The sequence below is a fragment of the Cebus imitator genome, unplaced genomic scaffold (assembly GCF_001604975.1).
Source record: "Cebus imitator isolate Cc_AM_T3 unplaced genomic scaffold, Cebus_imitator-1.0 Scaffold313, whole genome shotgun sequence".
In the NCBI taxonomy this organism is placed as follows: Eukaryota; Metazoa; Chordata; class Mammalia; order Primates; family Cebidae; genus Cebus; species Cebus imitator.
In genome coordinates, this window is record NW_016107628.1 from 303,357 (window position 1) to 326,292 (window position 22,936).

Below are 22,936 nucleotides of genomic sequence, written 5' to 3' on the forward strand. Positions count from 1 at the left end.
AGAATACATATATTCCATATATATGGAATATACATATGGAATACTGCTCAGCCATAAAAAAGTATGAAATAATGTCTTTTGCGGCAACTTGGAGCTGGAGGCCATTATTCTAAGTGAAGTAACTTAGGAATGGAAAACCAAGTAACAGGCGTCCTCACTTATAAGTGAGAGCTAAGTTGTGAGTACGCAAAGGCATACAGAGTAGCCTAATGGACACTGGAGACTCAGAAGCAGGGAGGGTGAAGTAGGTGGGGAATAAAAAGCCACATATTAGGTATGATGCACACTATTCAGGTGACAGGTGCACTAAATTCTCAGACTTCAGCACTGTACAATTCATCTCTGTAACTAAAAACCACTTGTACCCCAAAAGGTATTGAAATTAAAAATATATATTAATTTTAAAAGAAATAAAAAAAGGTGAATTTGCTGTTCATCCCAATGTCTAAGGAAAAACAGAGATAAATAGCAAATGGATGCTTAAATGGGTGGGGACAATATTTCCTTATTATAAGAGACATATATCTTAAAAAGAGGCCTTATTAATAGCTTAACAGGATAAGACCCCTCTCAGTAACGGTCAAACAAAGTTCTTTTTGGAATGAAACTTAATTTGAATCCATCAAGTAAGGGCTTCTTAAACCTCTGAATGAATTGCCCTTAATGCTTTGTAATAATTTAACACATTATCCATCACATGGGCATCTTGCCAGTGCATGGCCATTAGTAACCAGACATCTCATGAACCTATTCATTCATATTTCATTTGAGAACAGTACCAGCCTTACATTTGTTGTAACAGTCAGGCTCATTATACTTATGGACAGAACGTCTGGTCACCGTACTTTGAATGAATAAACTGGCATAACTCTTGGCTAGTTTTTAAGTTCCATTAGTGTTTTATTGCTCTCCTTTAATTTTGTAAGAAATTAAAGGCAGTGAAAACATTGATAAATCTTAAGGTTTTCAAATTTTATAGTCTGTTCCGTAAAGTGTGGTGCCTGATTACTATTCATAGACAAGGATATTGCAAACTGCGAGGTGGTATCTTTTAGAAATCACTTTCAGACCATCAATCAAATAAGCCCTTACTCATGAACATGCTAGATGAACATCCTATAAAGGTATAAAGCTATACACACTCACTAAAGAATGTGTCGGTGAGCAACACTTTGCTTGCGTAATTCAAGTATTTAACAATGCCTTCCACCAGGGGAGCTGAGCTGCCCCTTTCCCCTAAGGCCCGGTAGAGGGTAACCCGTACAATACTGTTGAATAACTCTGGGCACAGGGAGCAAACCAGCCATGCCTAATAATCCCTGTTATCCTTTCTTTGTTCACATGTGCCATATGATAAACCACACAAGTTTGGTGCCACCAAGCATCTATCTAATGAGCCCTAAAGTCTATAGGTGCAAAAAAAAGGCAAAAAAAATCATTCTGATAGTCCCCAAAAGTTCTGAATATGAGATCTGATTTTGGAGAAGAGGAACATTTGATGGAATTACCAGGGGAATATAGTCAATTGATAATGGTCATAACAAAGAGACTAGTGAGCAGAAAATGCCCAGAGTTATTTTTTTTTCCCAGAGAGCAAGTTTTATTTGGTGAATGCTGACAGCAAACATCATCCAAGAGAGACAAGATGGGAAAGGTGCTGAGACAAGATAGCCTAGGGAGACTTCAGGCTAGATACAAAATTCACACAGGGAAAGGCACGGACTCTGGGGAGACTGGGAAGGTCCTCAGCCATTCAGCACCATGCGGACGAGCTCTTCGTAGTTGATACAACTATTGCTGTCCTCGTGCCCTGCCACCAGCATCTCTACTTCTTCCTCTGTCATCTTCTCACCCAGTGTGACAAGAACATGCCGGATTTCAGCACCCATGACAGTGCCATTTCCTTCCTTGTCAAAAACCCGAAGTCCTTCAACATAATCCTCATAGGTGCCCTGGTCCTTGTTCTTGGCCACTGTCTACAGCATGGGCAGAAAGTGCTCAAAGTCCAGCACCTTCACATTCATCTCATCACTCTTGGGGTTCCCCAGGACCTTGAGCACCTCGGCGTTGGTGGGGTTCTGGCCCAGGGCCCTCATCACGTCCCCACACTGGCTGTACAAGATCTTGCCGTAACCCATTTGGTCAAACAGCTGGAAGGCCTCCTTGAACTCTGCGGTCCGGTCTTCGGTGAAGTCACACATCTTGACTGCTCAGCTCTGCGGGACCTTTTCCTGCAGTAATGGCCATGTCCAGAGTTATTAACCAAAACAGTGTTATTAACCAAAACAACCATTTTGTTATAACCACAACAAGGTAAGAAAATAGGCTTGAGAAATGTTTGTTCTTTCAGAAATAAGAAACCCTTGTTTTTACCATCAATGAAATATCCAAAAGCATAAAACCAGAGTCAGCTTTAATGCTAATTTCTTTTTTTTAATGAGACAGTGTCTCTCTCTGTCACCCAGGCTGGAGTGCAGTGGTGTGATCTCAGCCAACTGCAGCCTTGACCCTCGCCCCAGCCTCAGGTGATCCTCCCACCTCAACCTCCCAAGTAGCTGGGGCTACCGCACTCGCCGCCATGTCTGGCTAATTTTTGCATTGTTTTTGGTAGAGACAGGGTTTCATCACGTTGCTCAGGATGGTCTCAAACTTCTGGGCTCAAGTAATCTGCCTGCCTCAGCCTCCCAAAGTGGTGGGATTACAGGCATAAGCCACCACGCCTAGCCTTAAATGTTAATTTTGGGAAGAGGACCCACTCTGGCAGAGCAATGTTTTGCTAACTGAGCAGAATACGTGGAAACAACAACAGAAAAAGCTTTTTAGTACCTCACAAGAGGCACAGACTCATAACCAAAGGCAAATTTTCACTTCTTTTCAGCTACTAGTCCTAATATGACTTTCACATTGTTCGATAGTCAAAACAATATTTTAAATGACACTATTTATTTAAATCTTTGAAATTCTCATTTATAAAACATAATATTGGCCAGGCACGGTAGCTCACGCCTGTAATCCCAGCACTTTGGGAGGCTGAGGCAGGCGGGTCAGGAGGTCAAGAGATCGAGACCATCCTGGCCAACATGGTGAAACCCGTCTCTACTAAAAAATACAAAAATTAGCTGAGTGTGGTGGTGTGCACCTGTAGTCCCAGCTACTCAGGAGGTTGAGGCAGGAGAATTGCTTGAACCCAGGAGGTGGAAGTTGCAGTGAGCCAAAATCGTACCACTGCACTCCAGCCTGGGGGCCTGGTGACAGAGCGAGACTCTGTCTCAAAAAAAATAAATAAATAATAATAATATTATCAAGTATTTTATTTTAAATGTCTATAATATATTGATTTTATTATCTTAATGTGATTAATTGCAGAAGAAATAGAAAAATATAGAGGTTAAAAACACATGAGCACTATGCAGCGGCTATGTGCTTTACATTTTATATCTTGATTTTAAGTTTTTAAAAAGTTGCCAAAGATTTATTAATTCAATATTATAATAGACATTTATTATTAATTTAATATCTGATTACATTCAAAGTTCACTAAGAAACTTCTAAAATATATTTAAGTCAATATTCAGAAGCAATACACTAGCTATTAAGAAATGGGATTGAGTGCAGTGGCTCATGCCTGTAATCCCAGTACTTTGGGAGACTGAGGTGGGAGGATTGCTTGAGACCAGGAGTTCGAGACTAGTCTGGGCAATATAGCAAGACCTTGTCTCTACAAAAAAAGAAAAAGAAAAAATTAGCTGGACTCTTGCTTAAGCCCAGGAGTTGAGATTGCAGTGAATCAGAATCCTGCCACTGTACTCCAGTCTGGGCAACACAGTGAGACCTTGAAAAAACAAAGAAAGAAAAAATAAAGAAAAGAAGGAAGGAAGGAATGAAGGGAGGGAGGGAGGGAGGGAGGGAAAAGGAAAGAAAGAAAGAGAGAGAGAGGGAGGGAAAGAAAGAAAGAAGAAAAGAAAAAGAAAGAAAGAAAGAAAGAAAGAAAGAAAGAAAGCAAGCAAGCAGAAGGAAAGGAAGGAAGGAAGGAAGGAAGGAAGGGAAAGGATCAGAAAACAACAACACCTTAAAATTGTACATATATAGTATAAATGGATAAGCTCTGTAGGTCTATATAGTGTGCAAAAATGCCTAAGGTTTCTATAAAAGAATGAATTATACAGATATACCACTTATTTAAATTGTAACTCAATATAGTTGCATATATCTGTTTAGATTTACATATTTTTAAATAATGGATAGGTGATCATTATTTATTTCATTTATAAGACAATTGTTAATTAGATAGTTCTAATTATCTTAATTCAACTAAAATTCAGATAGTTCCATGTAATTTAGTTTTTTGTTAAAACAGAAATACAAATTCTTGAATTAATTAATATGCCATTCTTACATTTTTATTTCATGCTGTAGAAAAAACAGCAAAAAAGATGGATGTAATTTAACCCCAAATTCACAAAATAATTTATTACATGGTTTGTTTTTATTAGGAGTGTAAGTAAAATTTAATTCACATTTAGTTCTATTATCCAAATTATTCTAAAACTTGGTTCAAAAGAGCTTCTTTCAGCCTTTTAAAATTATAATTAAACTGTAAAATTAAATTTATAACTCAAATTATAATAAATCTATCATTTCTACCTTTATACAAAACAAAGAAATTTAGGCCTGGAGTCTCTTGCATTTCTTTGTAATCAAACTTAGATTGATTTTTTTTTCCTCCTTGAAAGTCTTTGAGATCCCCCCAGAGGTTTGCAGTAAGCTGAGGTTTGCTTGTGCTGACAGCCTTTCCCCATTTGAAAAGCAATTCCTGGCTTGCTTCTGAGAACTGGTAGAAATTGAATGTCTGCCTGGGGACACCAAATTATCATGCAACACAAACTGTCCATCATGAACTGGATGTTATCTGAACCACCAAATATAAAACTGAATTGCCTCACAGAATTCATTATAAAACAGAAATAGAATATACAAAACTGGGTCTGAACAGATCCAGAATATACAAGTATGCTCCATAAGCAGGGAACTTTGTAATTCTAACTACCCTTCTACCTCTCCCTCGCCCTATGCTGATGGCCTCATGGGGAATTCCCTATGAACGGTTAATGGAGGAAGAAAAAGCATGGGCCTGAATTTGCATGCTATGTCAGCCGATGAATGAGAATGGCTTCTCCACTACAGTGAACCTCACTCAGTGGAAGCTTCAAAGTCAGTAATTATATATTTCACTTAATATAGTGTCCTCCAGTTCCATCCATGTTGTTGAAAATAACAGAATTCTCTTGCATATATGTATCACATTTTCTTTATGGGAAGAAAGGCATTCCTCTACTGATGGACATTTAGGTTCCTTCGACATCTTGGCTATCATAAATGCTGTAAACATGGGAGTGCAGATATCTCTTCAATATACTGATTTCCTTTCTCGTGCGCATGTACCCAGCAGTGGGATTGTTGGATCATACGGTAGTTCTGTTTTTTAGTTATTTGAGGAACCTCCACACTGTTCTCCATGGTGGCTGTACTAATTGACATTCCCACCAACAGTGTACAAGCATTCCCCCTGCTCCACATCCTTGCCAGCTTTCTCAGGAAACCTTTTGACAACTTCCAAGGTCTGGTTATTTTCACACTCAATTTTTAGACGGCAATTACTTGGATAGAGTTTGCTTATTGAAGAGAATGAGGAAGCTCTTCCTAGTCAAAAAGATTTTGCACCCCATCCTTTGTTTCGAGGAAAGCTTTCCTGACAGCCCCTACTTTGTCAGGTCCCTACTGTAAGAACCCATAGTCCCCTATACTCCATCATTACATTCATCACCTTTGAAATTAGGTGATCACTATCTGAGAACAAAGACTACATATGTATCATTCAATGCCATGCCACCAATACCAAGCACAGCTCCTGGCACATAGACGGTGCTCAACAAATATTGGTTAAAGGACAGAATGAGTGAGAAACACTGAACACAGATAAGACAGCTTCCAGCAACATTTAACTACAAGATCATTAAGAACTTGAAGTTTATACAGTAACCACTACTTGGCCAAAGAAACTTGAGATGTTTCTAAATTATTGATATATGATGCTACCTACAATTATTGGAATATGATGTTCCTTTTGTAAATGGAAAATAATCTTGGGGCCCCAAAATTACTAAGCCAAAGGGAAAAGTCAAGCTGGAAACTTCTTAGGGCAAACCTGCCTCCCATTCTATTCAAAGTCTCCCCTCTTCTCACTGAGATAAATGCATACATGATTGCCTCCTTTGGAGAGGCTAATCAAAAATTCAAAAGAATGCAACCATTTGTCTCTTATCTGAAAGCCCCCTCCTTGCTTCAAGTTGTACTGCCTTTGCTTCAAGTTGTCCTGCCTTTTCCAGACCAAACCAATGTTCATCTTACATATGTTGATTGATGTCTCATGTCTCCCTAAAATGTGTATAACAAAACTGTGTTATCACCACCTTGGGCACATGTCTTCAGGACTTCCTGAGGCTGTGTCATGGGCATGCATCCTCAACCTTGGCAAAATAAACTTTCTAAATTAACTGAGACCTGTCTTAGATATTCAGGGTTCACATTTTCATTCTATACCCATAGCGATTAATGCAAATATAGAAGTACATTAAGTCACCTTATCAGAAACTCTCTAAACATGGTAAAACTCATGAATTTCCTCTGTTATACTGGTCATTGATATGGTTTGGCTGTGTCCCCACCCAAATCTCATCTTAAATTGTAGTCCCCATAACCCCACATGTCACGGGAGGGACCAGATAGAGATTATTGAATCATGGGGGTGGTTACCCTCATGCTGTTCTCATGATAGTGAGTTCTCATAAGCTCTGATGGTTTGATAAGGGGCTTCCCTCTTCACCTGGCACTCACTTCTCTCATTTGCCACCATGTAAGACACGCCTGTTTCACCTTCTGCCATGATTGTAATTTTCCTGAGGCTTCCCTAGTCATAAGGAATTGTGAGTCAATTAAACATGTTTTTATTTATAAATTATCCAGTCTTGAGTATATCTTCATAGCAGCATGAAAACAGAGTAATACAGTAAACTGATACCATAGAGATTGGGGTGCTGCTATAAGGATACCCAATACTGTGGAAATGACTTTGGAACTGGGTGACAGGCAGAAGTTAAAACGGTTTGGGGGGCTCAGAAGAAAATAGGAAAATGTAGGAAAGTTTGGAACTTCCTAGAGATTTGGAGGGCTCAGAAGACAGGAAAATGTGGGAAAGGTTGGAACTTCCTAGAGACTTGTTGAATGGCTTTGACCAAAATGCAAATAGTGATATGGACAATGAAGTCCAGGCTGAGGTGGTCTCAAATGAAGATGAGGAACTTGAATGTCACTCTTGCTATGCAAAGAGACTGGCAGCATTTTGGTTGTCATTCTCTCCCCTGCTCCCATGTGAAGAAGGATGTTTGCTTCCCCTTCGGCTAGAATTGTCAGTTTCCTGAGGCCTCCCCACCCATGAGAAACTGTGAGTCAACTAAAGCTAGTTTCAGGTATCTCTTCAAAGCAGCATGAGAATGGACTAATACAGTCATGTTGGCATAAAATTTCTAGCCAAAGATAATTTACGTTGTGAACTGCTCCTGTGGCCTTTAGTGATAAGATCTCATCTTGGTTCTTTTTTGTGTCATGATAAACATCTCAGTGGATCAGTTATGTTGCCTACTGAACTGCTTTTGTATAAACTCCACACATAAGGCCATCTCACAACATACCATTTAAGATACTCATAAAATCACAACTTGATACAGGTGGTGCAATTTTATAACATGAGCAACAATAACTTTACCAAACTATTTATTACATTCATAAAATTTAGACCTCTTAACAATTTTGATCTCCTTTTTTATATATACCTTAAGTTCTGGGATACATGTGCAGATCTTGCAGGATTGTTACATAGGTATACACATTCCATGCTGCTTTGCTGCCTCCATCCCCCCATCACCTACATTAGGTATTTCTCCTAATATTATCCCTCCCCAATCTCCCCATCCCCTGCTATCCCTCCACTAGCTCCCCAGCCCCCAACAGATTCCAGTATATGATGATCCCCTTCCTGTGTCTATGTGTTCTCATTGAGTGAGAACATGTGGTGTTTGGTTTTCTGTTCCTGTGTCAGTTTGCTGAGAATGATGGTTTCCAGGTTCATCCATGTCCCTGCAAAGAACATGAACTCATCCTTTTTTATGTCTGCATAGTATTCCATGGTGTATATGTGCCACATTTTCTTTATCTAGTCTATTATTGATGAGCATTTCAGTTGGTTCCAAGTCTTTGCTATTGTAAACAGTGCCGCAATGAATATATGTGTGCATGTGTCTTTATAATAGAATGATTTATAATCCTTTGGGTATATGCCCAGTAATGGGATTGCTGGGTCAAATGGTATTTCCAGTTCTAGATCCTTGAGGAATTGCCACACTCTTTTCCACAGTGGTTGAACTAATTTATACTTCCACCAACAGTGGAAAAGCATTCCCATTTCTCCACGTCCTCTCTAGCATCTGTTGTCTCCAGATTTTTTAACGATCGCCATTCTAACTGGTGTGAGATGGTATCTCAATGTGGTTTTGATTTGCATTCCTCTAACGACCAGTGATGATGAGCATTTTTTCATGTTTGTTGGCTGCATAAATTTCTTCTTTTGAAAAGTGTCTGTTCATATCCTTTGCCCACTTTTTGATGGGGTTTTTTTTCTTTTAAATTTGTTTTAGTTCTTTATAGATTCTGGATATTAGCCCTTTGTCAGCTGGGTAGCTTGCAGAAACTTTTTCCCATTCTCTTGGTTGGCAGTTCACTCCAATGATTGTTTCTTTTGCTGTGCAGAAGCTCTTAAGTTTAATTTGATCCCATTTGTCTATTTTGGCTTTGTTGCTATTGTTTTGGTGTTTTAGTTATGAAGTCCTTGCCTATGCCTATGCCCTGAATGGTTTTGCCTAGATTTTCTTCTAGGGTTTTTATGGTGTTAGGTCTTATGTTTAAATCTTTAATTCATCTGGAGTTAATTTTTGTATAAGGTGTAAGGAAGGGGTCCAGTTTCAGCTTTCTGCACATGGCTACCCAGTTTTCTCACCACCATTTATTAAACAGGAAATCTTTTCCCCATTGCTTGTTTTTGTCAGGTTTGTCAAAGATCAGATGGTTGTAGATGTGCAACATTACTTCCGAGGCCTCTGTTCTGTTCCATTGGTCTGTATCTTTGTTTTGGTACCAGTACCATGCTGTTTTGATAACTGTAGCCTTGTAGTATAATTTGAAGTCAGGTAGTGTGAGGCCTCCAGCTTTGTTCTTTTTCTTAGGATTGACTTGGCTATGTGGGCTCTTTTTTGGTTCCACATGAAGTTTAAGGTGGTTTTTTCCAGTCCTGTGAAGAAGGTCAATGGTAGCTTGATGGGAATAGCATTGAATCTATAAATTACTTTGGGCAGTATGGCCATTTTTATTATATTGATTCTTCCTAATCATGAGCATGGAATTTTTTCCATCTGTTTGTGTCTTCTCTTATTTCCTTGAGCGGTGGTTTGTAGTTCTCCTTGAAGAGGTCCTTCACGTCCTTTGTTAGTTGTTTTCCTAGATATTTTATTCTCTTTATAGCAATTGTGAATGGGAGTTTGCTCATGATTTGGCTCTCTGTTTGTTATTGGTGTATAGGAATGCTTGTGATTTTTGCACATTGATTTTGTATCCCGAGACTTTGCTGAAGTTGCTTATCATCTTAAGGAGATTTTGGGCTGAGACAATGGGGTCTTCTAAATATACAATCATGTAATCTGCAAATAGAGACAATTTGACTCCCTCTTTTCCTAATCAAAATACCCCTTATTTCTTTTTCTTGCCTGATTGCTCTGGCTACAACTTCCAATATCATGCTGAATAGGAATCGTGGGAGAGGGCACCCTTGTCTAGTGCCAGTTTTCAAAGAGAATGCTTCCATTTTTTGCCCATTCAGTATGATATTGGCTGTGGATCTGTTGTAAATAGCTTTTATTATTTTGAGATACGTTCCATCAATACCTAGTTTATTCAGAGTTTTTAGCATAAAGGGCTGTTGAATTTTGTCAAAGGCCTTCTCTGTGTCTATTGAGATAACCATGTGTTTTTTGTCTTTGGCTCTGTTTATGTGATGAATTGCATTTATAGTTTCCTGAATGACTACTGAATAAATACTGAAATGAAGGCAGAAATAAAGATGTTCTTTGAAACCAATGAGAATGAACACACAATGTACCAGAATCTCGGGGACATATTTAAAGCAGTGTCTAGAGGGAAATTTATAGCACTAAATACCCGTGTGATAAGTGAGGAAAGATCTAAAATCAACACCCTATGGTCACAATGAAAAGAATTAGAGGAGCAAGATCAAATTCAAAAGCTAGCAGAAGACAATTTTGATCTCTTGCATCAATTATCTTAGAGTTAAGTAAGGCATGTTTAGAACCCTGGAATTATAAGGGGTATATTAGGCTTCTTTTGGGCCTTGCTACTCAAAATAAGATCTGTAGAACAGTAGCAACAGGAGCACCTGGTGCTTTAGACTGTATTGTGTTCCCCCAGAATGCATATGTTGAAGCCTAACCCCTAATTTGATGTTATTTGGAGATGCGGCCTTTGGAAGGTAATTAGATTTAGATGGTGTTATGAGAATAGGGCCCTCATGATGGAATTAGTGCCCTTATAAGAAGAGACATGAGAAACCTGGCTCTCTTGCACGCTCTCTCTCTCTCTTTCTCTCTCTGCCATGTGAGGACACAACAAGAAGACAGTATCCTATAAGTCAGGAAGAGATCCCTCATCAGACCCCACCCATGCTGGCACCCTGCTCTCAGACTTCCACCCTCCAGAACTACGAGGTATACATTTCTGGATTTTAAGCCACCCAGTCAGTCTACTGTATTTTGTTATGGCAGCCTGAGCTGACTAAGATACCTGGGCACCTGGTCGAAATAAGGAATCTCAGACCTTACCCCAGACCTGTTGAATCAGGATCTGTATTTCACAAGATCCTCAAATGATTTGTACACTTGCTATACGCACCACTGAAGTCTGAGAAACTCTATTTTGGGGACCTATTTCAAGACAGAGTAAAAACCCCATAAACATTTCATTCCAGGAAAAAGGTTGCCCAGCGTCAAATTCTTCAATATGCTCCAAACCAGAAGTACACAATCTCATACCAGTCGCTGAAAATGCAATCTACAAGGTCTGCTTTCCCTGCTGATATGGTTTGGCTCTGTCTGATTTTTAACTGGATTCCATCTTTGAGGCCAGAGGTACTGTGTTAAGATATAAGCAAACTGACAGAAGACAAGAAGTCCTTCAACAAGTGTTCTTTATTACAATAAAAACTGTCCCAGCCAATCCCACCATCAAATCACACATTTGTTTGTCAAAGAGAACTAACATGAACATTGAACTTAAAAGGAAAGAAAATCTTCACTAAGTTAAATCACATGTTTCCTGACTCATTTAAGTCGCCTCATGCAAATTTCTGGTTGTCACAGTATGGGAGGACCACCAGAGCTTCCCCTTCCTCTTCAGTAGTCTACATCAGATTTCCAAGCTCCGTAGTGACACTGTTAGGGGATTCAAGGGAAAGAGCACACACTTGTGCCTTTTCCCCCCGAAACACAAGTACCTGTAATACTATCACTCTTATTACTAGAGTGGTGCCTAGAACTAGGTAAGGTTGTGCTTGGTGTCATCTTACTCAGGTTTTTAAAATAGACTTTTTATTTATTTATTTATTTGTTTGTTTGTTTATTGAGATAGAGTCTTGCTCTGTCACCTGGGCTGGAGTGCAGTGGCGCGATCTCAGCTCACTGCAGCCTCCACCTCCCAGGTTCAAGCAATTTCTCATGCCTCAACCTCCCAAGTTGCTGGCATTACAGGCATGTGCTACCAAAATAATTTTTGTATTTTTAGTAGAGATAGGGTTTCACCATGTTGGTCAGTCTGGTCTCAAACTCCTGATGTCAAGTGTAAATAGACTTTTTAGAGTAGTTTTAGTTTCACAGAAAAATTGAGTGGAACGTACAGAGATTTTTTTTTATAAATTCCCTGTCCCCACAGTTGCATGGGTGCTCCCATTATCAACATTCCACACCAGAGTGGTACATTTGTTACAATTAATCACCCAAAGCTCACAATTTACATCAGGCTTCACCCTGGTACTGTATATCCTATGGGTTTGGAAAAATTGATAATGACAAGTACCCACATAGCACTTATACCACTGTATACAGTAGTTCCACTGCCCTAAAAATCCTAAAAATCCACAGTTTTACTTTTTTTTTTTTGAGACGGAGTTTCGCTCTTGTTACCCAGGCTGGAGCGCAATGGCGCGATCTCGGCTCACCGCAACCTCCGCCTCCCGGGTTCAGGCAATTCTCCTGCCCCAGCCTCCTGAGTAGCTGGGATTACAGGCACACACCACCATGCCCAGCTAAATTTTTGTAGTTGTAGTAGAGACGGGGTTTCACCATGTTGACCAGGATGGTCTTGATCTCTTGACCTTGTGATCCACCCGCCTCGGCCTCCCAAAGTGCTGGGATTGCAGGCTTGAGCCACCGCGCCCGGCCCCACAGTTTTACTTTTAACCACATACTTACCCTAAGTGAAGCAGCAGCATGACCTAATTATGCCCAAAAGCAAGAAGGGACAAGACTAAACCGGAAGATCTCATACTTCTAACTTTTATAACCAGTCATTCCTCTTATAGAATACCAGAGTACAGATGGTTCTTTCTGAGAAGTGGCATCAAAATAGTTTACATATCAGGCTCAATAATACACTCACATAGTGTTGGCTTCAGTATGCCTTTTGCAGATGGTATTTACCACCTCCAGAAAAAAAATAGTGTATTTCCTCAGATTGCCTACAAAATGCACAAAATAAAACTCCCAACTTATCTAGCAAAAGTCCCATGAGCTCCAAGGAAAGGGGGGCAATGTTTTATTTATCTTTATATCACAATGCCTATCACACAGTAAGTGTGCCCCCAAAACTTACCGAGAAGAGAGAAGCCAATGTCTTGCCCAGGTTTCCCAGCTCCAAACCAGTACCATCTCCCACCATTCCACATACTTAAATCTGGCATTCACTGTTATGAGCAGCTAGGATATCATGTTTGCCCTGCCCTTTGTAACAGGGGAAATGGACCCCATTCTCAGCCTAAAAAGAAACTGGGGAGCTGACAGAGATGACTATTCTCCAGGATTTACTATGTAGGTGGTCCTTTATTATCTCCCTGGCATCTTCCATGACCGTGTGTATACTAATGCAGTAGTTTTCCAAAGGCTGACTTGCCTCTACCCCAGCCTTCCTGGCAATTGAAAGAGAATTTCTATCATATGCTTAAGTAGCAAAAAAGCCAATGGTTACTTTAAGCAAGCTGACTTTCAGCCTGTAGAAGCCATTAAACTATCCCAAACAAAACAAAAAAAAATGAGTAACAAAAAAAAAATTAAAAAATTAAAAACAAATCACTAAGACCTGGGTCTAAAGATCTTTATGTCTCCTCTTCCAGAGCTCCAGCCCCAGCCCCCAGCTCCCCTTCTCAGCTGCATCTCAAAGGCAAAGGCTAAAAAGAAAAAAGTCACACATGAGCAGCATATGTGATCACATGTAATCACATGTAACGTCATGAAGTCCCAGGAATGATCCTGATAATCCACCAAGCTGAGTCTCTATCTTCAGGGCTATGTGAATTACTTCCATGGAAAACACAGCCTTTCAGACAAAAGTTGCAAAGACCCTTTGCTACATGACAAATGGTCAGGATTATTACTTTTGCTTGCGGCAAACCTCTGGAGAAAATATGATCTTATCAGTCCAGCATTGAGGTCTGGCTTTAAATCTATGAACTCCTGAGCTGGTGTTAGAGGAGGAGGTCCCTGAGGTTAACTAGGCTCCTCAAGGGTCACCAAGGTAAGCTCAGCAAGGGCAGGACCATATCCAGTATCTTTACCAGTCAAAGCACTTTAGTATCAGGCTGGGAACATCATAACCACTAAATAAAGACTAAACTTAAAAGGTGTTTACTATACTTGGCTATTCAGAACAAGAATAATTTCAGAGGCAGGCTAAGGTAGAAATCTGGTCATAGAATAAGTCGGAAGTTGACTCTAAGATGAACTGAAAACAGCAAGTAAAACTAGTCTGCAAGCCTGGTTACAAAAAGAACAAAGTCGTGAAAATGGGAGATGCGGTTTCAAGGGAAGTATTTTTGTTTGTTTTCCCATGAGAAAGACTTGAGTGCAATTTTAAAGGGAGAAGCAGGTGTATGATCCCGTTCATGAGCCCCTATTGTATTGTTATTTATTAACTTCATGATTCATTCAATAAGTTTTTATTGAGCACCAACTACATGCGAGGAACTGGTTTTGATTCTAGAAATACTTAGATGAACAAAACCTAATCTCAAGGTGAGTGTGTTCCCCCATCTTGAGTCTTAAACAAACTCCCTAGATTTCCTGAAGAAGGAAATTCCCCAAGGGTTCGTCTGCGCTCTGCCTGAAAACATGCCAGGAAGCCTTGCACTGGGTCACCCCGCCTGTCACCCCTGTAAACTGGGTCGTCCTCCAGGATGGAGCCTCTCTTGCCTTTGCATCTCCAGACCCTGGCAGAGTATAATGCAGGGGAGAGGAGGAGGAAATCTAGTGAATAGGCCACCTCCACACAGGAATGCTTGCTTGTTTTTAGCCTTAGAAGGCTGTTTACATGCTAAGCATCTTGCGAAAAGTCACAGAGAAGGTCAGGTCCCGGTAAGCCTGGGAGAAGGTCCCCGATCTCTTGAGGATGATTCTAGAGCCTGATTACATGCATTACAATGACAACAGAGCAATGAACTCTCTACAGATCTAGAACTAAGACACACACTTCAGAAACTTGTCTTAATGAAATGTGATGAGCTGTCACCATGGACTGAAATCTCACCTATCCCCTGAAATTCTTATGGCACTTTCTGTTTTAGAAAGACGTTTTAGAAACCCACTCCTGCCCTAGAGGCCATCCAGCACAAGCTTACTTGGGAGGATGGACCTAGGAAGTAATCTTTCTTTTTTTATCCTGACAACTACACTGGGAAGTTGCTGAGTCCCCACATCCTTGTTTCTCTCTCTTTAGAATCAGGATTCGGAATAAGTAATTTCCTTTTTCATTTTCCAATTTCTCTCCAACATACCCTGAAGGCCTGCAGGCAATGACGAGCTCACACTGCCCCCTCCTGCCCATTCACTCCCTAGCAAGAAGTATATGTTCATTCTTCCCTTGCCCTCTTTTGCTCCCATTCCTGTAAAAAAAAAAAAAAAAAAAAGAAGAAGAAAGAAAGAAAAGAAACAGAATGCCCCCACAAAAGTCAAATGTCTTTATTTTATATAAAAAAAATTTGTACAGTTTTAGTTCCTATGTTTAAGAAAAAAAACCCTAAAATTGCCATAATGTTTAGATCCACTGCAAACTGTAGAAACAAGCTTTTTATATATTAAAAAAAAATTTACATTTTACAATTTTCTACATGCATGCACAAGGTCTCAGCTCTGTAACCCCCCAAAAAAAGAAAAAAAAATCTAGATCCAACAGTGGAAAATTCTACATTTACAGTCTCACTTGGAAGGGACTCAAAAAGCCCCCTTCCTTTTGCGCACAGAAGAACAAATTACAACAATCACACACCAGGACTGAATCCATCAGCAGATACTGCCCCGTGGGAAGGGCAGAGGAGGGAGAAGACAGACAGACTGACAGACACCACAGAGGAGCAGGGGAGTTCACCTGGGACCAATGGAGGAGAAGCGAAGCGCGAACCCTGGGAAAAAGACTGTCAGCTGAGAAAGTTCCGGAGAGCCCGATGTCTCACCACAGGTGTTGTATCAGGGTTTGCCATTGGAATACTGAGTGGAGATGGGGAAGAGAAAAAGTTAAGGGCTGAAATGGAAGGAGAATGGGACGAAAAGATGAGAGACAAGAGGGAAATGAATGAGAAAAAACAAAGAGAGCACGAAGACTAGTTTAGGAGAAAGGGACCAATGGGGACAGTGGCAAGTGGCGAGGTAGGTGAAGGACTGAGGCACAGTGACCTGGTGTGGAGCGAGGGAGGGCAAGCATTTCGAGGTGGTGAAGAGGAAGGCCTGCTAGGCACGGTGGGGATGAGCGAGGATGCCATGAGTCACACAAAAGAGAGTGCTGGAGAGGCCCAGCCACAGAAGCCCTATGGTGACAAGGGGGCAAGAGGTGGGCACACCCCCACAGCAGGAGAAGGAGCAGATCCAGCGCATGGTGGGACAGACATAGTGGGGAGACTGCTCAGGCGGACTGAGTCAGCCGCACACCCCACGGCAGTTCACAGCATGGAGACAACTTCCCACAGAGGAGAGGCAAAGGACAAACACGCAGCCATACATTTGACAATTCATCCTGACATTTTAAAAAGCAACAATAATAATAATCATCAGAGAAGACAAAGATACCACAGTTCTGATGCAAAGGACCCAAATGCTACCATTCTCAGTCACAGCCCTTAGTGCTTAGAGAGAGAGTTGGAGGAAAAAATTATTATTTAGAAAACGGGAATGAAAAAAATCACAGTGATTAAAAACATGGCAGGATCTTAAAATAAACACTCCCCAGCCCCCAACCTAGGGCAGCAACGAAGATCCCAAATCCTTTCCCTCACCCCAAACCGAACCTGCTCCTCAGACCACACCACACTCCATCCTGCCCACAAAGGCAGTGACCCCAGTCACCATCCAGGCCCTGTTTTTCAGGATAGTGAGGTATTTATGTAACTCAGAAGGGACTCCTCTGACACCAGGTTTTTAACGAGAAGAAAAGAGACAGGCCCCCAGAACAGGACGTATTTCATACCGGCCTAACCCATAACCCCGGCCCTAGCCAGAAGCCCTGCCTAAATGAGCTCCACAACCCACCCCTTTGGGAACAAGGTAGCACTGGCCGATGAGCCCCTCACTAGCATGTGGTGGGTGAACAGGTAAACTTTTGCAGAAAGGACAGCAGGAGAAACGCCGATCACTAGGCTCCATCATTCCCAGGGCTGCCACTACACAGGGAGTCCCCGGGGATCTTATGCCAGGATGTGCTCTGCAAGGTAAGTAACAACGAGTCTTCCAGGGGAACGAAGGGCCTATAAAGGGACACTGAGTTACTCAGAGGACTGGCCCAGTCATTCCAGCCATCAGAACGGTCCTCCATGTGGATCCTGGCTGGATGTATATGGGTACTCCCTAATTCTATTCTCCTTGGCAAAAATGTTTGAGTCAAAGGCTCTGATTTATATTGAAAATATTTATTAGAGGCCCAGCAAATTTTGCTCAAACTGAGATCTAAAATATCAAGAATTTGGATTTGGTGCAAAGACTACAGAAGCTAAAATAGGGTAAGGGGTGAAGTACCTACAAAAGGCAGTAATCCTGGTCCCTCACTGCAATACAGAGGGAGTCCAGAGCCCAGAGCCCAGAGAATCAGGCAGGGAGAGAAGGGGCAGGGACCCTGGAAGGCCAAGGAAAGGAGACCCCTGAGGCAAAGAACTGGACTTAAGGCAGGGGACGAGGAGGAGCTGCTGGCTCTTCCCCAAAAGAGATGAGGCAACAGGTCTCTGGAGTCGAGAGAAGACAGCAGGACGGGGGTGGCTGGTGACAAAAATGAAAACATTTGTCTAAGACCACAGGGGCCGGATCAGTGTCTGCAAGCCACTAAGTCTGTACAGGAATCTGCATACCACCCTTCACTGGGAAGAGTGGGAACGAAGGTGAGGGTAGGGTCAGGGAGCAGGTCAGTGACGGGGTCCCTCCAAAACCTCAGGGATCTGTTCAGCCCTCCTCTTCAGAAGCTAATTAGGAAAGACACACTGGAAGAAAGGTACCTTCCCTGGTAAAAGTGATCACAGAGGGTTTCCACCTGTTTGCCTATGGTCACGTGACCATACAAATCAAAAACATGAGGCGGAGATTTCTGGGAAAAGGAGGGGATCCTTCTTTGCTTTCAATATGTGTGGAAGCAAATGCTCCTGGCAAGGAGATTCCTAACTGGAGCTGTGTGACAGAAGCATCCCTGGCTCACAACCCAGGGTCTGTTGTGGCTGGGGTGAGGGACAGGAGGGCCAGCCGCTGCCATGGAGGAGTTTGGCACTGTGGCTCTCTGGAGTCACGTCCATGTGCCCCAGAGAAACCCCGTTAGGGTCACTGGAGAGAAATGCTACAAGAACTTGGGTTTGTGAGTAGGGGCTCGGGAGGGGAAGGTCCAATCACAGGGCCCTGTGCCCTTTCAGGATAGAGTGTAGTCTGGGGAAAGACTAGGGAAAGAAGAGGGAGAGAGGCACTGATTCCTGCAGGCCCGGAGTAACACAAAAGTTGTTGGGGGGTCCTTCCCAGGTACTGTTGATAGCAGGATGGTCTCTCCAGGTTCACGTGGGGTAAAATAAGGAAGAGGCGAGGAGAGAGGTGGGGCAAGTTAATTCAAGTAAAAAGCAAAAAACAAAAACAAGAGCAAGAAGAAGGGTGGCAGGAATGTGGCTGGGCCTGAGAACCAAACCCCCTCCCACCCCTCCAGAGCCCCCCAAAGTCTCCCACTCCGCCTGCTGCTGCACAGTCACACTGAGGTCTCCGACTGCAGCCTCATGACAAATTTGTGCGACTTGGGATCCACAAATTCCTCAGAGAGTTTGAAGAATGGGACCTTCTTGGTGCTGACCACCAGGCTAAAGTCCTGGCGTTTTAAGAGGAAAACGATGCCATCCTTGAGCCCGTTGGTCACCGGCTCCTCGCTCACCAGTGTCCACTGTTTGGCCAGCCAGCGTTCCTTGTGGTACTGGATGGTAGGCCCGGCCGCCAAGTATCGCTCCAAGAAGGCCTGAAGAAGAAAGAAGGGGCCACATAAGAATCCCCGTCACCCACCCACTATCCGTCCTCCTGTGGGCCATAGTCTCCAAAAGCAACAGGGACATCCCTGAGCTCACTCTATGCATATGAACTAGAACGTCACAATGTTACAGTAGGAAGGGGCCTGAGATCATCTGCTTCAGACCCTCATTTTATAAACAAGGAAGCTGGAGTGCACCGGATGGTGTGCTCCTCAGGTAGGACTCAACTTGGCTCCCAGGACCCCCACCTTCTGCTATTCTCCCTGCACCAGCCTGTGACCTGGGCAAGCCCTCCCTCATTCTTCCTTCCTTCCCACACAGCTTGTATGATTTGTGCCAAGCAGGTCTGCACCACGAGGGAGCCAGAGGTGTTAAAGTGCAACGTCTTTAGTTACCTGTTCACCAAGGGTAGCTCAGGGAAAGCAATTCTAGGAAGCTGGCAACAGAGCTGGGGGTGGGCAATGGCTCAAAATGAGCCCAGCGCCAAGACCAGCTAGTGGAGGTGAAGAGGGTAATGGGGGTAAAGACGGGCATTTGGCTCTGGTAATTCCAGAACCCTCATAGAGATGAGAACTAAGTCTCAGCCATCCCCAAAATGGTACTGAAGACCCCCCTTCTCCTCATCCACCTAAGGACTTCACCCCACGCAGATGGGGCAGATAGAATAGGAACGAGGGAGAGGATTGTAAAAAGGAGGTGGAGAGGAGAGAGAAATGGGGTGGACAGTGAGGAAAGAAGTGAGAGAATAAGGGAAAACAAAGGTGGGAGAGAAGAGCTGGGGAAGGAGGAAGGGTGCTGGCAGCAGGGCAGGCCCACCTTGGGCGTCATGTCGTGCGTGATGCAGAATTCAAGGTGCTGCAGGATGCTCTCCATGGTGTGGTAGGGCTGCTGCTTGGTGGTCCGAAGGTACTTCTGCATGGCACGGGCCATGGATGCAAAGATGGCTTGGGCTGCCTCCCGGGGGTCCATCACCTCCCTGGGGTTCTTCTGCTCCTCTTCCTGCAGCCGCTTAATGTGAGTAAAGGCCTCCTCCACCGCCACTACAAGCCTAGGGGACAGGAGGGGTCTGGGCCAGATGCCCATGTCTCTTTTCCCTCACCCACCCCTCTCCCCTAGCTCCAACACTCCAGCAGCCTGAATGAAGTCAGGCCTTTGTGCTCACCCAAAGCAATACAAAGCCAGGGGCAACAGTACCTTTCTCCCACTGAGAACGGGAAACAGCCACAGAGCTCAGTGGGCCCAGCCCAGGGACTGAGGGCAAATCCAGTGTCAAACCCAGAGAGACAACTAGGAACTGTGCTATGGGATAGACCAAGCATTCCATCAAACTGTAAGGAAAACCTCCTTCAATAAGACCCCCAAATCATACTTCATTGGATCAATAATTCGTAGACGTGATTACATCAAAATGACAGATTTCTATTCAACTATGATAGCATGGACAACATTAACTGACATCTGATGAAGTTGGGGAAATATACATATCTAGAACCCACAAGGGATTCATTGCTAGAACACGCAAGGAATTTGCTACAGTTTCTGTGAAGAAGAAAAAGGTAGGAAACCTAGAGAAAATAGGGCAAGGGAGGTGAACAGAAAATTCACAAGAGGACTGAAAGGCTAAAAATATACAAAGTAGTTACTGGCTAGCAATTAGAGAGATGCAAATGAAAATATTAATAAGATCCTACTTATCCATCAAAATGGAAAAAAGAAGATAACCATAATCTAAATATTGGATAGGATGTCGGGAGTATTCCATGAACTACTGTGCAGCAAAAAGATGCAACAAACTAGATGTACAGACAACATGGATGAATCTCAAAAACACGGCGTTAAGGAGGAAGCAGGAAAAAGAGGTCTGTTTACATTAAAAGCATACAGATGGCCAGGCGTGGTGTCTCATGCCTGTAATCCCAGCACTTCGGGAGGGTGAGATGGGCGGATCACCTGAGGACAGGAGTTCAAGACCAGCCTGGCCAACATGGTGAAACTCCACTTCTACTAAAAATGCAAAAATTAGCTGGGCATGGTGGTACCCATCTATAAAGCTGAGGCAGGAGAATCACTTGAACTCAGAAGGCGGAGGTTGCAGTGAGCTGAGATCGCGCCACTTCACTCCAGCCTGGGCAACAAATCGAGGCTCCATCTCAAAAAAAAAAAAAAAAAAAACCATACCGACACACACACGAACACCAACAAAGATGACTACACTAACTTTGCATAAGGATACATGTAGGTTTTAAGGAAATCAAACACACTCAGCTGGATGCCTAAATGGGGCTGGAGTGAAAGAAGAAACTGGAGGAAAAGAGAAAACAGAATAAAGAACCATGAGGAACCCTATAATGACAATATGTTAGAAGCTGAAAAGAGCAAATAATGCAATTCTCTGCACTTCGAGTCCAAAAACCAAACCGAAACCCCCCTGGCCTAAGAGCAGGACCGGCCTGAAGTGACAGGAGGAAGAAAGTGAGGCCTGCAGCCTAATATGCAGGAACCCAGGAGACCGGGAACTTCAGTCATTTCAAACGGGACTCTGGGTACACAGGTGTGGATCTGTGTATGTCTATCATTTCTTTATTCTCTTGCTTCCCCTACATTCCTCAGTAAATTCCTTTTGAAAAGATCCTTTTATCTCGGGTAAACAAAGGAGAAAGTTTGCTCCTGGTTACAAGCAAGGTAATGGGGAAAGGAAAGAGTTCTCTATGTGCCAAAAATGGTGGTGGCAGCACAGGAGATTCAATGACCCTGGTCAGGGCAGAGGGTAAAGGAGTAGGGACATCGCTGGTTTCCTTCCCATGAGGGCCATTTCCAAGACAACTAGAGATAGGCTGGAATGCCGCAGAAATGGAGTTGGTGATCTTTGTTCTACTACAGGGGATGCCAGCCTCCTATGAGAACAGGGTAAGGGCTACCTCTTGCCCTTGAAGCCTGGAGATCATGTGGAAGGTGGGGCCAAGGGCAGGTGCAGAGTCAAGTCCCGAGGCACTCTGCTCCTTCAGGGAACTCCCGACAGACCAAGACGGGACCCGGCAGAGTAGGCATCAGGTAAGATTCTTCAGGGTTGACTACACCCACATAATAATATGAATAGGGAAAGGAAGAAGTGAGGGCAGCATTTAAGAATTTATCAAAATGTAGGCACTAGAACCTCATGTTTTGAAGGCAACAAAAACACCATCTGGTGAGTGCCCTCAAGATCTACTGGCAGGAAGGCTAGTCCAGCCTGAGTCCCCGCTGTTGCAGGTAAAGCTCGCTTCCCTTTATTGGGTCCCTACCCCACGATGGTAGGCAGAATTCAAAGATACCCCCCACTTCTACCAAACTCCCATCCCCTCATTAGACAACAATCTTAGCACGTTTTGCAAATGTAATTAATGTGCCAAGTCAGTGGCCTCCAAACAAGACTGTCCTGTTGGGCCTGATCTAACATGAGGTCTTTAAAATCAGAGTTATCTCCAGCTGGTGGCAGGAGTCAGAGACCTGTTTCTGCTGGGAACAAAAGTGCACTGCCATCATGTAAACTGCCTATGGGGCCATGTGACAAGGAACTGAATTTTCCCCACAATAATGAGCTTGAAAGAGGAAGCATAGGCTCAGATGAGAGTCCTCTTGATTTCAGCCTCAGCCAGCCTGCACCTGACCCATGGAACTGGGAGATGATAAATGTGTGCTATGTCACAGCTGCTAAGTTTATGGTAATCTGTTAGGGCAGCAATGGAAAACAAATACACACCCCCCACTCACGTCATCATTGCACTATACTTCTAGCAGTAACAGAAGTTCCGTGGTCTTCCTCTCCCAGTTCACCCCACAAGCACCTCTCCTCCTCCTCTTCTCCCCCAGGGACCCACCTGGCCCTCCTCTTGCGCACCCTTCGCTCATGCTCAGCCTCCTCATAGTAGTACTCATTGTGACTGTTGTCCCGCCTCCGAGCTGCTGCTGCGATCACAGCCCGAGACTGGCCAGTGGAGTTGTTGGTGCTGTTTTCTGCACAGGAACAGGATAGAGGGGATGGTCACA

General features: G+C 43.1%; 1 protein-coding gene and 1 pseudogene across 3 annotated transcripts in view; both read right to left on the reverse strand.

Annotated features, from left to right (window-relative positions):
* Positions 1-1,576: 1,576 nt before the first annotated feature.
* LOC108286027 lies at positions 1,577-2,240 on the reverse strand (annotated as a pseudogene). The gene has a single exon (XR_001817789.2). The product of XR_001817789.2 is annotated as a myosin light polypeptide 6-like (transcript).
* A 13,139-nt stretch (positions 2,241-15,379) lies between these two features.
* VANGL2 (VANGL planar cell polarity protein 2) overlaps positions 15,380-22,936 on the reverse strand; it is a 36,024-nt gene continuing 28,467 nt past the window's right edge. For both annotated transcript variants that reach the window (XM_017503606.2, XM_037729616.1), the window contains 3 exons: positions 22,768-22,903; positions 19,727-19,958; positions 15,380-18,900 (listed from right to left, as the gene is read on the reverse strand). In XM_017503606.2, the coding sequence (XP_017359095.1) occupies positions 18,640-18,900; positions 19,727-19,958; positions 22,768-22,903 (629 nt within the window). In that variant the 3' untranslated portion in view covers positions 15,380-18,639. The remainder of the gene's footprint in view (positions 18,901-19,726; positions 19,959-22,767; positions 22,904-22,936) is intronic.